We start from the raw sequence: 14,624 nt of genomic DNA on the forward strand, positions 1-14,624 counted from the left end.
AAGGATCACCATAGTAGGCTTAGTTAACATTCCACAACCTCACACCATCATCGTGTGCGCAGGGGTGTGCGTGGGGAGGACATTTAGGACCTGCTCTCAGCAACTATCACATGTCGCTAACTGTAGTCACCACGCTGTGAGTTACACGCTCAGCACTGGCTCCTCTCCTGACCGGAAGGTTGTGCCCTTTGACTAACATCCGCCATTTCTACCCCTGCCCCCGAGAACAGCGTGATTCACTCCTTTAACAAACATTTATTGCCTGCTGCGGCCGTACCCGGGACATCTTGGTAGCGGGTCTGAGTTAGCTTTGAGGGACATCTCTCTAGGTCCCTCCATGGCTGGGTCCCGCTCCCCACGTTTATGTGGAAAGAGAAGAGTGGGTCCTGTCGAGGAGATGGCGTCAGGATGTAAAAAGACTTCAACGTATTAGATAAAAATCGGGGCGCCTGGCTGGCGGTGGAGCGAGCGACTCTTGATCTCCGGTTGTGAGTTCGAGCCCCACGCCGGGGGCACAGACTACTTTAAAAAATCTTTTTTTTTTTTTTTTTTTCCAACGTTTATTTATTTTGGGGACAGAGAGAGACAGAGCATGAACGGGGGAGGGGCAGAGAGAGAGGGAGACACAGAATCGGAAACAGGCTCCAGGCTCTGAGCCATCAGCCCAGAGCCTGACGCGGGGCTCGAACTCCCGGACCGCGAGATCGTGACCTGGCTGAAGTCGGACGCTTAACCGACTGCGCCACCCAGGCGCCCCACTTTAAAAAATCTTTAAACGTGTGTCCGTATATATGAGATAAAAGTAGTGAAGATGTTCCTCTCCACCCTCGCGATTGTGTGTTGCTATGTAACGAACCGCCTTAAAACGTAGTGGCTCAGAACAACAATAACAACGTGATGGGTATGATTATGGTTCTGGGCCTGACCGAGCTCAGCCGGGCGGCTCTCTCCCAGGGCCGCTCCGGTGGCTGGAGGGTCCCCAGAGGCTTCCGCTCACGCTCAGTTGTCAGCTGGGGCGTCCACCGCCAACGTCCCTGGACACTGACGCTTCTGCACGAGACCTCGGCTTCTTCACCGCGTGACCGGAGGCTTCCAAAAGAGGATGTCCCCCAGGACCAGACAGAAGTCACCACATTTCTTACGACGGTGCCGTAGAAGTCAACAACCTCGCTCTCAGGGTGAATATAGATTCGAGGGGAGGGAGCACCGATGTCACCTCTCAGTGGCAGCCGTGCTGCTGTTACAGCAAGAGCACGGGCACGGGGATTCTGTCCTGTCCACCTTAGAAGATACAGTCCACTGGGGCGCCCGGGTGGCTCAGTCGGTTGAGCGTCCGACTTCGGCTCAGGTCACGATCTCGCGGTCCGTGAGTTCGAGCCCCGCGTTGGGCTCTGTGCTGACGGCTCATAGCCTGGAGCCTGCTTCGGATTCTGTGTCTCCCTCCCTCTCCGGCCCTAACCCCCTCGCATTCTGTCTCTGTCTCTCTCAAAAATAAATAAACATTGGGGCGCCTGGGTGGTGCAGTCGGTTAAGCGTCCGACTTCAGCCAGGTCACGATCTCGCGGTCCGTGAGTTCGAGCCCCGCGTCGGGCTCTGGGCTGATGGCTCAGAGCCTGGAGCCTGTTTCCGATTCTGTGTCTCCCTCTCTCTCTGCCCCTCCCCTGTTCATGCTCTGTCTCTCTCTGTCTCAAAAATAAATAAATGTTAAAAAAAAAAATTTTTTTTTAAAGACAGAAAATACAGTCTCCTACGTTCAGTAATTATCAAGGAAATTAAAGGTAAACAGCGATGCTTGTGTTTTTCAAACGAACAGTGGACTCAGTTGATGCGGTAAATGCTGGGCCTTCTGTGTCAGGCCATGAGCTAAGCTGTGCTCCAGTGAGAGGCGCCCCAATCCCAGAGCAAGAGCCTCAGTGCCCGGGGGCACCCGGCTGACCCAGGCAGGGGCCTGTGCGACTCTTTTTTTTTTTTTTTAATGTTTTTGTTATATTTTTGAGAGAGAGAGACAGCATGTGAGCAGGGGAGGGGCAGAGAGAGAGGGAGACACAGAATCCGAAGCGGGCTCCGGGCTCCGAGCTGTCCGCACAGAGCCCGACGCGGGGCTCGAACTCACGGACGGTGAGATCGTGACCGGAGCCGAAGTCGGATGCTTCACCTGCTGAGCGCCCCGGGAGTGTGCGACTCTTAATCTCACGGTCGTGGGTTTGAGCCAGAGATTACTGGGCACAGAGATTACTATTAATTAATTAATTAATTGATTAATTAATAAACAAACGAAAAGAAAAAAAAGTCTCAGGGCCAGACAGTGGCTGTCTCTGTAGGGTGCTACCGGCCGGTGACTGGGCTCAGGACATGGGTCACACGGCGGGTCCCAGGCTGATGGAGGCTCCGGGGCTGTCGTCGCTGCCCCCCCTGGAGCACAGATACCACACCAGGGAAAGGACGGCTAGAGAATCACAAGCGGGACTTTTATTGCCTGAGCCCGAAGGTAACTTGGTGCATTTCCACTCCTGTTTCCGTGGCCGGGCCGGTGGCACAGCCCCGCCTAACTGCACCAGGCTGGGAGACGAAGCAGAGTAAGCTGGGGGGGGGGGGGGGGGCCTCTGCCCCAACCTGTTTGGCACCTGGAAGGCCACACGTGGTCTGTGTCACCACCTTTCCTCCAGGCGTCCCCACGGCTTACCTCTCCCTCCTTGTCAGTGCCGAGATGTCTTTTACGTGGGGAAGCCCCTCCTGATCACGCTATTTAAAATTGCAGCCCCCCCCCCATCCCCGTGCGTCACCCGGGATGTCCCTTGTTCTGCTCTTTCCGTTTTCCTAAGCACTTACTGCTTTGGACATACCGGAGTATCTGTCCCCCCCCCCCCCCCGCCACCGTCCGCCTCCGTGAGGACACTGATCCAGGTTGGCTTTGTTTACTGTGCGTCCCAAGTGCCTGAGATCGCGAGGCCACGGAGCGCGTGGCAGTGTAGCGTGCCACGTGGCCTCGCCGTCTCAGGCACTTACTAAATATTTGTTGAAGGACTGAATTTCTTAAAAATACTTGCCGCTGGCAAGGCTGCGGTAAGACTAGCACTTCTGTGCCCTTTTGGCGGGACTACAGATTGGTGCAAACTGTCGTTTTAAGTCAACTTTCAATTTGCGCGCAGCGTCACATTTACAGAAAGGTTGCAAAAGCAGGACAGAGAGTTCCCGGACAGCACTCCCCGGTCTCCCCGAGGTTAGCGCCCCGCGTTGCTGCGGTCCGTCTGTCAACACGAGGAAACCAGTATTGACCAACTCAGCTCCAGTGCTCAGTGTCACCGGTGTTCCCGTTAACAGCCCTTTTTTCCCGTCCCAGGATCCAGTCCAGGGTCCCACACTGCATCTGGCAGGCCGTCCTTCTTAAACGAGTGTGTTCCCCGCAGAGAAAGGAGTCCTCTTACGCCTCCCTGGCGGAAAGGCAGTGGACGGGTTCCACAAGACCTGGCGAGGGCGGGTTCTGTTGATGCGCAGGAGTCAGGCTGGGCTCCTTTCCGGACTCTGGACAGCTGACCCCGGCGCGCACCCCTTCCTCTCGCCTCCTGTGCCCTCTTTCTGGGAGTTGGTGCAGGTTTTCTGGACGCTTGGCTGCCGGTAAGAAGATCCTTTATAAAGTGCACACCCTGCGAAGCAGAAACAGTCCAAGGAGATACACACGGGCACGCAGATCTAGGTGCCAGGACGAATCGGGAAAGCGGTCTTGGTTAGTAACAAGAGAGGAACGTCAAGCAAGACGTGACGAGAGGCTTCCAGGCTTGTCTGGAGCAGAGCGACTTGACCCGGGAGAGGTGACGGTCTGACACCCCCCCCCCCCCCGGGGACCCCGGTGCCAGAAGCTGGTGGCCGTCTCTGCAGGGTGCTGCCAGCGGGTGACTCAGCCCCATCCGGCTGTGCTTCCTGGGTGCCGCCCTCAGAGTTCAGAATTCAAGTTCCCACGGCCGAGGGGAAGGAAGTCTGAGTGTCTGCTCTGGAGTCCTGAGCCCAACGTCCTGGTGGGAGGCAGTTCCGCTGTTAGCCCCACGGCTGCGCGGAGGGAGGGGGATCAGCTCCCCAAAGGAGGAGACCCAGAGAGACCGTCGCCGACAGGCAAAGGGTTTGTAACACAGCATTCGTCTGCCAGAACATAAAGCATCTAGATAGTTGTTGTTTCTTTTTAAGTAATCTCTGCACCCAGTGTGGGGCTTGAACGCACGACCCTGAGATCCAGAGTCACACGCTCCACCTACTGAACCAGCCGGGCACCCCTGGTTTGTCTCATTTAATGTGGGAGGCGCGGGGGCACCTGGCTGGCTCCGTGGGTTACGTGCCCAACTTCGGCTCAGGTCATGATCTCTCGGTTCGTGGGTTTGCGCCCCGCGTCAGGCTCTGTGCAGACAGCTCGGAGCCTGGAGCCTGTTTCGGATTCTGTGCCTCCCCCTCTCTCTGCCCCTCCCCTGCTTGCCCTCTGTCTCTCTCTCTGTCTCAAAAATAAACATTAAAAAATATATACGGGAGGCTGTTTACAATGTAAATAGAAAAAGCAGGTTATAAAATAAGATGCATAGCGTGGTTCTAATTGCAAATACGATTGGGAGAAAAGACATCAAAATGTTACAAGTGGCTATTTTGTGACAGTGTCATGAATTGTTATGGGCCCTTTTTTGCTTTGTAAATATTTCCCAAACTTTCTACAATGAATATGTAATTGGGAAACAGCGACAATAATTTCATTTATTTATTTTTATTTTATTTTTATTTATTTATTTAAAAAATTTTTTTTAACGTTTTATTTATTTTTGAGACAGAGACAGAGCATGAACAGGGGAGGGTCAGCGAGAGGGAGACCCAGAATCCGAAGCAGGCTCCAGGCTCTGAGCTGTCAGCACAGAGCCCGATGCGGGGCTCGAACTCACGGACCGCGAGATCATGACCTGAGCCGAAGTCGGCCGCCCAACCGACTGAGCCACCCAGGCGCCCCACATTTATTTATTTTTAAATGTTTATTTCTTTTTGAGACAGAGAGACACAGAGCGTGAGCAGGGGAGGGGCAGAGAGAGAGGGAGACCCGGAATCCGAAGCAGGCTCCAGGCTCCGAGCTGTCCACACAGAGCCCGACGCGGGGCTCGACCTCAGGAACCATGAGATCGTGACCTGAGCCTCTAGATCTGAAGTCGGAGGCCCAACCGACTGAGCCCCTCGGGCGCCCATATTTTTTTTTTTTAACTTTTGGATTTATTTTTATTTTTCTTATTTAAGCAGGCTCCACACCCACGTGGGGCTCAAACTCACAACCCCGAGACCAAGAGCCGCACCTCCACCGGCTGAGCCAGCCCAGCGCCGCCGGACCGACATTTTTGTGAAATACCACAAACGCTAGTTACTAGAAAAATGCAGCGAAAAAGTCCCGTGAAATACAAGCCCCATCTTTGCTCGGTAGATTCGGGGGTTAGGCCCCTGCCAGCCGGCTCGGCTGTAAGTTGCCGAGCGCTTGGTCTCAGGTTCTGCGTGCGGCTGGGGGCCAAGAAGGAACAGCTCGTGGGGCCCGCGGGGAGCTGCCGCTCTGGAACAAGGGACGCTCGTCCTCAGTGTGTGCTGGCTCTCCCCTTCCTGAGAGCGACGGAAGCTCATCAAAGTAGCAGCACAGACACTCCCCACCCCCCCATTCTAGTCCCCCGAAGGCGGCCGCCGCCGAGTTCCCCGGGCATCGTCCGGAACAGCACACACGGGGGCCGCTTTTCACACCAGTCCGCTCGTCGCCGTTGGCCGTGCCATGTCCCGTCGTGGGGCTGCTCTGCCCCCACGCACAATCCTTGCCCCATCCAGGTGTGTTCACGGGAAGCATCCCCCGCTGGGTGTGTGCAATTACAGCCTTAAAAAGTAACCGCTTGGGGGCGCCTGGGTGGCTCCATCGGTTGAGTGACGTTAGCTCAGGCGGGCTCACGGTTGAGGGGTTCGAGCCCCACATCAGGCTTTGCGCTGTCAGCTCAGAGCCTGCTTTGGATTCTCTGTCTCCTTCTCTCTCTGCCCCTCCCCTGCTCCTGCTGTCTCTCTCTCTCTCTCTCTCTCAAAAATAAGTAAACATTTAAAAAAAAAATACAACTTTATTGAAATATAACTCACATACCATAAAATGTACCCTTTGAAGATATGAAATCGAGTGGTTTCACTATGGTCAGAATTGCAGCCTTTAGGGGCGTCTGGGTGGCTCAGTCGGTTGAGCGTCCGACTTTGGCTCAGGTCACGATCTCAAGGTTCGTGGGTTTGAGCCCCGCGTCAGGCTCTGTGCGGACAGCTCAGAGCCTGGATCCTGCTTCGGATTCTGTGTCTCCCTCTCTCTCTGCCCCTCCCCTGCTCATGCTCTCTGTCTTTCAAAAATGAATAAATGTAAAAAAAAAAAAAAAGGAATTTCAGCCTTACTACTTAATTACAGAGCATTTTCACCACCCCTAAAAGAAACCCCACACCCACCAGCACTCGCTCTGTTCTCCCTTTTTGCCAGACCCTGGCACACTGATCGACTTTCTGTTCCTGGGGATTGGCCTGTCCTGGACCCTCACACAAATGGAATCAGACATACGTGACCTTTCGTGTCTTTCACTTTGCGTGTTTTCAAGTGCCCTCTGTGTGGTGACTTCATCCCCTTCGATGGCCAAACGGTACTCCCTTCGTACATATCGCCCTCTCTTCATCCGCTCGTCAGCTGGTGAGCATTTGTGCCCAGACTTTCCTGGACACATCGCCTTCCAGTTCTCTCGGGTACGTGCTCAGGAGGGCGAGTTGCTGGCTCGTATGTTTGACATTTCGAGGAGACGCCAAATTGTTTTCCAAAGTGGTTCCACCGTTTTCCAACCACCCGGGCACTATAGCAATTACAGTTTCTCCCCATCCTCAGCAAACCTTGTTGTTAGGTGTTTTACTTCCGCCATCCTCGTTGGGGATGAAGTGGCATCTCATTAAGATTTCATTTGCGGGGCGCCTGGGTGGCTCAGTGGGTTGAGTGTCCCTCTTGGGCTCAGGTCATGATCTCGTGGTCCGTGGGTTCGAGCCCCGCGTCGGGCTCTGTGCTGACAGCTCGGAGCCTGGAGCCCGCTTCGCATTCTGTGTGTCTCTCTCTGCTCCTTCCCCGCTCAGCTCACACACTGTCTCTCTCTCAAGGATAAATAATAAAAGATTTAAAAAAATTCATTTGCATTATGCTAATACTAACGACGCTGAGCATCTTTTCATGTGCTTCTTAACTAATTGCATATCTTTTTTACAGAAATGGCCACCAAAATTGCCCGTGTAATTGGGTTGTCTTTTTATGTTTGAAATAAGTCCCTTACAAGATAACACAATTTGTGGGGCGCCTGGGTGGCTGTCGGTGAAGCGTCTGACTTTGGCTCAGGTCGTGATCTCGTGGTTTGTGGGTTGGAGCCCCGTGTCGGGTTCTCTGCTGTCAGCGCAGAGCCTGGAGCCTGCTTCGGATTCTGTGTCTCCCCTTCTCTCTGCCCCTCCCCCACCGGTGCTTCCTCTCTATCAAAAATACACATTAAAAAAAACAAAAGACAAATGATTTGCAAACATCTCTCTCCCTTTCTGTGGGTTGTCCTTTCATGTTTTTCAACTTTTTTAAAGTTTATTTTACTATTTTTTAGCGTTTATTTATTTATTTTTTTTGAGAGACAGTGTGAGTGGGGGAGGGGCAGAGAGAGAGGGAGACACGGAATCCGAAGCAGGCTCCAGGCTCCGAGCCGTCCGCGTAGGGCCCCAACACAGGGCTCGAGCTCACAAACTGCATGATCATCACCTGAGCCGGAGTCTGATGCTTCACCGAATGAGTCACCCAGGCACCCCTAAGATAATTTATTTTGAGAGCAAGAGAAAGCATAAGCAGGGCAGGGGTAGAGAGAGAGGGAGAGAGAGAATCCCAAGCGGGCTCAGTGCTGTCAGCACAGAGCGCAACGCGGGGTTCCATCCCACGAACCGTGAGATCATGACCTGAACCGATCTCAACCAACTGAGCCACCCAGGTGCCCCTGTCTGCGTTTTCCTGAAGGGGTCCTTTAAAGCACAAGTTTTTGACTTTGCTGAGGCTCCAGTGTATCTAACTCTCGCCGCTGGTGCTGGTGCTTCTGGTGTCTTCAGAAACCATCGCCCGATCAACGTCATGCAAATTTATGTTTCCTTCTAAGAATGCTATAGTTTTAGCTGTTACATTTTGGTTTACGATCTGTTGCAATGTTGGTATACGGTATGAGGTAGGGGTCCGGCTTCATTCTTTTGTACGTGGATATTCAGCTGTCCCAACCCCATTTGGTAGAAAGACCTCTCTTTCCCCATTTCTGATGTTGTCAAGTTGTCCCTGAAGAGAGCGCACTCCCCCATAGGACCTACGTGCCTCTGTGTCACATTGGCCATTGACAGGAAGACAGTGATGAACCGGGGCGTGTCAGGGGCCACCGGGAGGGTTGAGCAGTGGGCTCGAAAGAGGGCGGCACGAGAGGGTGGGCTGAAGGAAGTGGAAATGTTTCTCTCAGATAAGACACGAGCTGGGGGAAGGTGAGCCCGGAGGGGGTGGGCCCGAGTTGAGAGCCCTGCTCTGCCCCTTGCCGGCTGTGACCCAGAGCTCCGAGCCGCCGCGGCTCTGTCACCTGCCCGGCAGAGGGCGGGGGCGGGGCGCTCCCCTCTGCGGAGTTGCTGAGAGAAGTGCCTGCAAAGAGCCCCGCCACACAGGCCCTGGTGACAGTAGCCACCGTGACGAGCCAGCGCGTACTCCACACGGCTGAGCCCACTTGGCTGCCGGGGAGCATCACGGTGGCAGCCGGTGCTGGAGCCGTCGGGCGAGTGTGAGCTTTTCAGTGACGGCTGACGGTGTGTGGGAACCCGGGTCCACTGTGTGTGTCACTGTCACTCAGAGTGAGGCCGTACCGCCAGTCTCTGCTGTGACACGTTACGGGAAGGAGACGATGTGACAGCGAGACAGATCCTGAGTGACGGAGCGGAAGACAGACCCGCCAGGCAAACCGGGGGTGCCCAGCAGGGGCTTCTGGGCGGGATGTCAGGGCGGGTGCCTCTGTACTGTTCCCTCGTCCCCAGGCTTTGTCCCTGTTCCCGGACAGCAAGGAGGAAAGGAGGGGGGCTCTTGTCGCGGAAAGGGGGTTTTGCTCAGAGCACAGGGGCCGCAGCACACGTGAGCAGCTGTGGCCAGAGCACACGAGGAGAAGCTGCTGGAAGTGTGTGCGGAGCGGGTGGGGCGCAACTAGGCCTGGTTCCTCCTCCTCTTGGCTTCTCCCTCCAGAGCTGCGATAAAAACAGCACCAAAACCTAAGCACTCCTTCCCCGTCCCCGTGCCCCGGGGCAGGCGGGAGAGGAACCAACCCTCGTCTCATTAAGCTTTTAGGAGCTCGGCCAGGCGGGCACTTCAGGGGCTGCAGTGAGGACCCCCCCCCCCGCCCCCCGGCTCTCCTCTCCCGGGCAAGAGCCGTCTCAGAACCCGGAGACCTGCTCTGCAGGAAATGAAGCCGGGGGTGAACTGCACGTGTGCGGGTGACGGCTGCTTTTATTCAAGTGACATCAGGGGCAGACGGACAGGAAGTCGGTGGACGTGGGGGAGAGACAGTGGCAGGGACAAGAATGCAGGGACAAGAATGCAGGGACTGGGACCGCCCGGAAGGGTGAGCGAACAGAGGGAAAGACGCTCTTCGTGCCGTAGGAAGGGGACAGGATGAGTCTGAAACACGAACGGGGACCTTCCTGCCCCCCACCCAAGGCGTCCTGCGCACACGGCGGGAGGGGCGTTGGGACTGTTGGGAGATGGGAGATGGCAACGCCTTCTCTGAGCTCAAAGAGATGAAGGGGTACACCCAGGAGGAGGGCCACACGGTGACCCCCAGTGCCGGTGGGGGGGGGGTGGAGAATAAATATCCTCGGAGCGGGACATGAGGTAACGGGGGGGGGGGGGTCACCCGCTGCTGCTGAAGAGGGAGGAGGGAGTGGGAGCTGGCTTTGGGGCCTGCAGGGAGCAGGGAGCAGGGAGGCAGAGGCGGCCAGGACAGTGCTTGCAAATATCGGGGTGACCGCGGGAGGGCAGCAGCGGGCAAAGAGCAAGGGCCTCGGTGGGCCAGGGTGCAGGGCCCAGGTCCCCGCGCTGCGGTCCGGCGGGGACACCGAGGGGCTCTGGGGCTTATCGGCCACACGGCCAGCCTCTGGGCAAGGCTCACTGTTGCCAGGGTGGGCCGGTGGGCCAGCTGCTCCAGCCGGGGCGGGGGGGGGGGGTGATGCTCCCGGAGTTCGGCCCAGCCCTGAGCCCTGGGCATCCGCAGGGCTGTGAGCTAGTGTTAGTGTTGAGACCGCAACCTGGCAGGGAAGAGGGGCTCGCGGAGCGGCCCCTGCCTCCGTCACTTCCGCAGCAGTTTCTTGTTGAGGAGGAAGATGAGAAGGTTGACGTTGACCTTGGCCTTGTTGAAGAGCTTCATAACAGCTACACCTTCGTACTGGAGCTGCAGGAGGTCCTGGGGGGAGGGCAGGGGTGGGGTGCGCGAGGGCTCCTGGTGGTGGCCCGGCCAGTCTACACGACACTCACGCCCCTGAGCCTCCCTCGCCCACCCAGGGGCCCTGGCCATCAAAACCCCAGTTCACAGATGAGGACATCAAGGCCAAGAGAGGCACAGGGACTTGACCAAATGTCAATTTGAGCAGAGTCAGGGCTTCAAACCCCTTCTCTCATTCAAAAGGCCAAAGGGCAGAACAAAAAGACGTGGGTTTAAAGTCACTGCTTCCTGGGGCGCCTGGGTGGCTCAGTCGGTTGAGCGTCCGACTTCGGCACAGGTCATGATCTCACGGCTTGTGAGTTCAAGTCCCACGTTGGGCTCTGTGCTGACAGCGCGGAGGCTGCTTGGGATCCCGCCCCCCCCCCCCCTTTCTGCCCCTCTATAGCTCGTGCTCTCTCTCTCAAAATAAATAAACCTAAACAAACAACATCACAGCTGTCCTGAACACTGGCCTGTGTCTCAGGCTGCGTCTTGTGTCAGCCTCAGCCTGGAGAACAGGGGTCACGCTTCAGGGCTGTGCAGAGGGCCGCAGGGCGGCGTGTGCGAGGTCCCAGACACGTGCTGGGACATCAGGACTCGTCCGCTCTGACAGTGCCCGCCAGCTGCACGCTCTGTGCTTGGCGGTGGGGTCTGGGCCAGGGCCTGGGGACAGAGGCAGTCGGGCCGCAAGACCCTCACCCTTCTGTTCAGGGACGGACGGTGCTGACGGGCGGGGCGGGGAGCTGACGTCCTCCGCGGCTGAGAGGAGCGAGGCGGGCCCACTGTCCTCAGGCGGGCACCCGAGCCAGGCCGGCAGCTTGGGGCCCCTGGGGGGCCTCTCACCTGGTAGTGAAGCTGGAACCGCTCCACGTCCACACCCAGGAACCGGGCATTGACTTCGAACTTCCCTGCCTCGTCTCCAGGGCTGATGTCAAAGATCACATTTCTGAAGCTTTCAGGGACGGGATTCAAAACGCAGACTCAGTGCCTCCTTCCAGGGCCCCGGCCCCCCTCCTCCGGAGCCCAGACTTCCCGTCAGCGCTCGCGGGGCCCCGGCTGCCTCTGTCTTCGGCGTGCCTGGCCCTTACGGCTGTCCCCTCCTCCAGGACGGGTCCCCGGTGCCCTCCCCCTTGGGTGTGTCCGGGGCTGTGCCGGACCACGTGCGCTGCCCTTGGCTTTCTGTCTGGAGGTGTCCCGTCTCCCCATCACCCCGCAGCCCCTCCAAGGCGGGGCCATGCTGGGGCCCGGTGGGGGTCTGACACTGTGCCCTCCGAAGACACGTACTGAGAGGTGGGAAGGCCCTCGATCTCCAGCAGGACCCCCTTGTCCAGGAGCTGGGCAGCAGTGTAACGGAGCGACGGCTTCTTCCCTTTCCCGGAGCTCCTGGTTTAAAAAAGGGCCCAGGGAGTTCACGGAGCCGGGTCTTCAACACCAAAGACCCCAGTTCTCCCTGTGGCGGCCGACTCAGGCCCCGAGGCTCTGTGAGGGGACCGAAGGCCAGAATCAGAAAGGGACCCTGCCGTCCCGGGGCGACCTCCCTTTCAGGGGTCACGTGGGCAGAGGTGAGAGGTCATGGGGAGCGGGAGGGGGCACCCACTTGGGGCGGGGGGCCAGCTGGTCCAGGCAGGCGCGGAGGTACTGGCTGTAGTGGTCGCCCTGCTCCTCGAAGAAGGTGGCCTTACTGTCCAGGCCGCGGAGCGTGGCCCCCAGCTTCAGCAGCTCCGCCTTCCGCCTCTGCCGGCAACGGCGCTGGTTGCGGATGTCCTGGGGTTGGGGGACAAGGGAGGGGGAGTTGCCCCCTGAGACGAGAGCGCCTCGGGGCCGGGCCGGGCCCACTACAACTCCCTGTGAGGGTCTCCGGGAGAAGCAGGAAGAGGGAGGTTTCCCAGCTGCTTTTCCGACGAGGAGGAGGGTCTCGAGGATTCCAGCCCGAACCCTCAGGGCCGGGGCCTGGCCCCCACCGAGGAGTCACGGTTCCAAGGCTCCTGGTCTTTCGGTACAAGAGCGCCCTGAGTAACGTTCCGACCTCCCCTTCAAAACGGACCCTCTGGCCGTGCCTTGGCCTCCCCCGGCTGGTGAGGATCTGGATCTGGGCGGACACGTGCCCGGGTGGCGGGGGGGGGGCGTGTCCCGAGGCGCCCCGGGTCGCTACGCTACCTTGGCCAGTTCGTCCACCAGCCCCTGGTAGCCGTCGCTGGCGCTGACCAGCCCCAGGCCCTCCAGCCGGCGCAGGTTGCGCAGGACGCGCCGACGCTTGTCCGCCAGCGGCAGGAGGGACTGCGCGGTCAGCGAGCGGTGCCGTCGCAGGGGCTCCGGGGTCTGGCTCTCACGGGCCCGGCGCCAGCTCGTCAGCCGCTCGTGGGCCGCTTCCTGGGGGGCAAAAGAGCTGCAGGGATCCGCCGGGCCGCGCCACTCCGCCCCCAGGCCGGGGCGGACCCCAGCTCATCTGGGGCAGGGGTGGGTGCGGTGGGGATGTCAGAGACGGGCGAGGGCCTCGGGGGTCCCCACAGGGGAGCAGGGGCCCAAGGAGACCGGGGCGGAAGCCGCAGCGGAAGGGGTTCTGGACACACACCTCCCAACACCGCGATGGCTCCAGGGTATCTGGGGCGCCCCTCTCCTCCATCCTGTGCTTTGGGACCTGCCCCTACGGGCCATCCTCACCTTCTCTGGAAGGTCCTCGGCTTAGTCTTTGCTGCCGGGGGCCCAACCGGACCTCCACCCAGTACCTTCTCTGCCTCCAGGCCTCAGGCGGCCGCTCTCCCTGCAGGATGCCTGCCCTCCAGCGCCCATTGGGGTAGCTGCGCGATGCCTCTGAGCCGCCCCCCCCCACAGCACAGACATCAGGGGCTTTGGGGTCCCTGCAGAGCTCACTCTTGCTGCAGGGGGAGCCGGGACGGGGGTGCTATTCCCATTCCTGGGGGGCACATCTGTCTGCTCGTGGAGCCTGGGTGGGTCTAGGGGAGGAAATGGGCGGTGCCAGGAGGGGGGGATGAACAGACCAGACTTGGAGCTACCCGGCCACTCACCTGCTCTCTAGACGCCGGGAGGGACAGCATCTCCTCGAGGGAGTCCCCAGGCTGGAACTGCATGATGTCCACCAGCATCTGCTTGGTGCTGCAGGAGGAGGGGAGGGACAGGGAAGGTCTGGGCCCGGGGCTGGCCAGGAGCTGAGGGTGGGTGCACCCTGCCCCACGTCATGGCTGCCAGGGACCTTGGGAGGTCAGGAGAACAAAGGAGGGGGGAGGGAGGGAGGGAGGGAGGGAGACCCCAGGGTGAGATGCAGGGCCCGAGTACAGAACCCCCTGTGTGCACACACACCGGGCCGCCTCACCCCTGCCCTCACCCCCGGCCCCCTGCCAACAATGCCCTCCCACAAACTGTCGTCCTGAGTCCATGAGCTAAAGGATGTGCCTCCTCCTGTGGGAGACCTTCCCCAGCTCAGGTGTCCCTTCTCTGAGCTCTCAGGGTGCCTGACGGCCACCTTCCTCTTGGTGGCTCTGGCTGCGTGCTCACGCCTGGCCCCGCCTTGCTAGAAGAGCGATGGCAAGACAAGGCCAAGGGCCCAGCTCACTGGTTCACTGGGCAAGTGGGTGGGGAGGGGCCGCCCTGCCAGCGCCCCCCTCGCTTTCACAGGACCGGGGCGGAAAGCTCCCGACCTTCTCTCTCGGCAGGACACCCACCCCGGGTCTCTACACTAAAGCAGGGAGACCATCCCCGACCTCACGGTTGTCCCTCGGGTTAAACGGTAACAGCGCAGAAACACACAAACGTCAGGTGTTACCAACACCCCCGCTCTCCCTCGGCCTCAGCTCAGCACAGAACAGAGGCCGAGGTGGACAGCGGAGGCCCGGCGAGGGCAGTGCCGGTGAGCCTCAGGGGGACCCGCCCGAAGGACAGGAGCCCAGGAAGACAGTGGAATGGCCTCGCCCCCCCATCCGAGCAGGGGCCGGGGCTGGGGCCACCTTCACCCACCTCAGAAGCAGGCTCCGGGCACTGGCATCGCCGGGGTCCGTCTCCAGCCCTTCAAACTTGTTGGTGAGCGTCAGGGACACCTCCAGCTTGCTCGGGTCCAGGCTCCTGTCCGTGGCCACGCCCTCCCCTGAAGTGGAGGGA

General features: G+C 59.0%; 1 protein-coding gene across 5 annotated transcripts in view; it reads right to left on the reverse strand.

Moving 5' to 3' along the window:
* Positions 1-9,943: 9,943 nt before the first annotated feature.
* Positions 9,944-14,624, reverse strand: part of IQGAP3 (IQ motif containing GTPase activating protein 3) — a 35,990-nt gene continuing 31,309 nt past the window's right edge. For 4 of the 5 annotated variants that reach the window (XM_045454493.1, XM_045454496.1, XM_045454497.1 and 1 more), the window contains 7 exons: positions 14,484-14,610; positions 13,538-13,625; positions 12,669-12,881; positions 12,109-12,275; positions 11,796-11,894; positions 11,355-11,463; positions 9,944-10,493 (listed from right to left, as the gene is read on the reverse strand). In XM_045454493.1, coding sequence (XP_045310449.1) covers positions 10,380-10,493; positions 11,355-11,463; positions 11,796-11,894; positions 12,109-12,275; positions 12,669-12,881; positions 13,538-13,625; positions 14,484-14,610 — 917 coding nt within the window. In that variant the 3' untranslated portion in view covers positions 9,944-10,379. The other variant, XM_045454498.1, reaches the window with a different exon arrangement.

The sequence above is a fragment of the Leopardus geoffroyi genome, chromosome C3, assembly GCF_018350155.1.
Source record: "Leopardus geoffroyi isolate Oge1 chromosome C3, O.geoffroyi_Oge1_pat1.0, whole genome shotgun sequence".
In the NCBI taxonomy this organism is placed as follows: Eukaryota; Metazoa; Chordata; class Mammalia; order Carnivora; family Felidae; genus Leopardus; species Leopardus geoffroyi.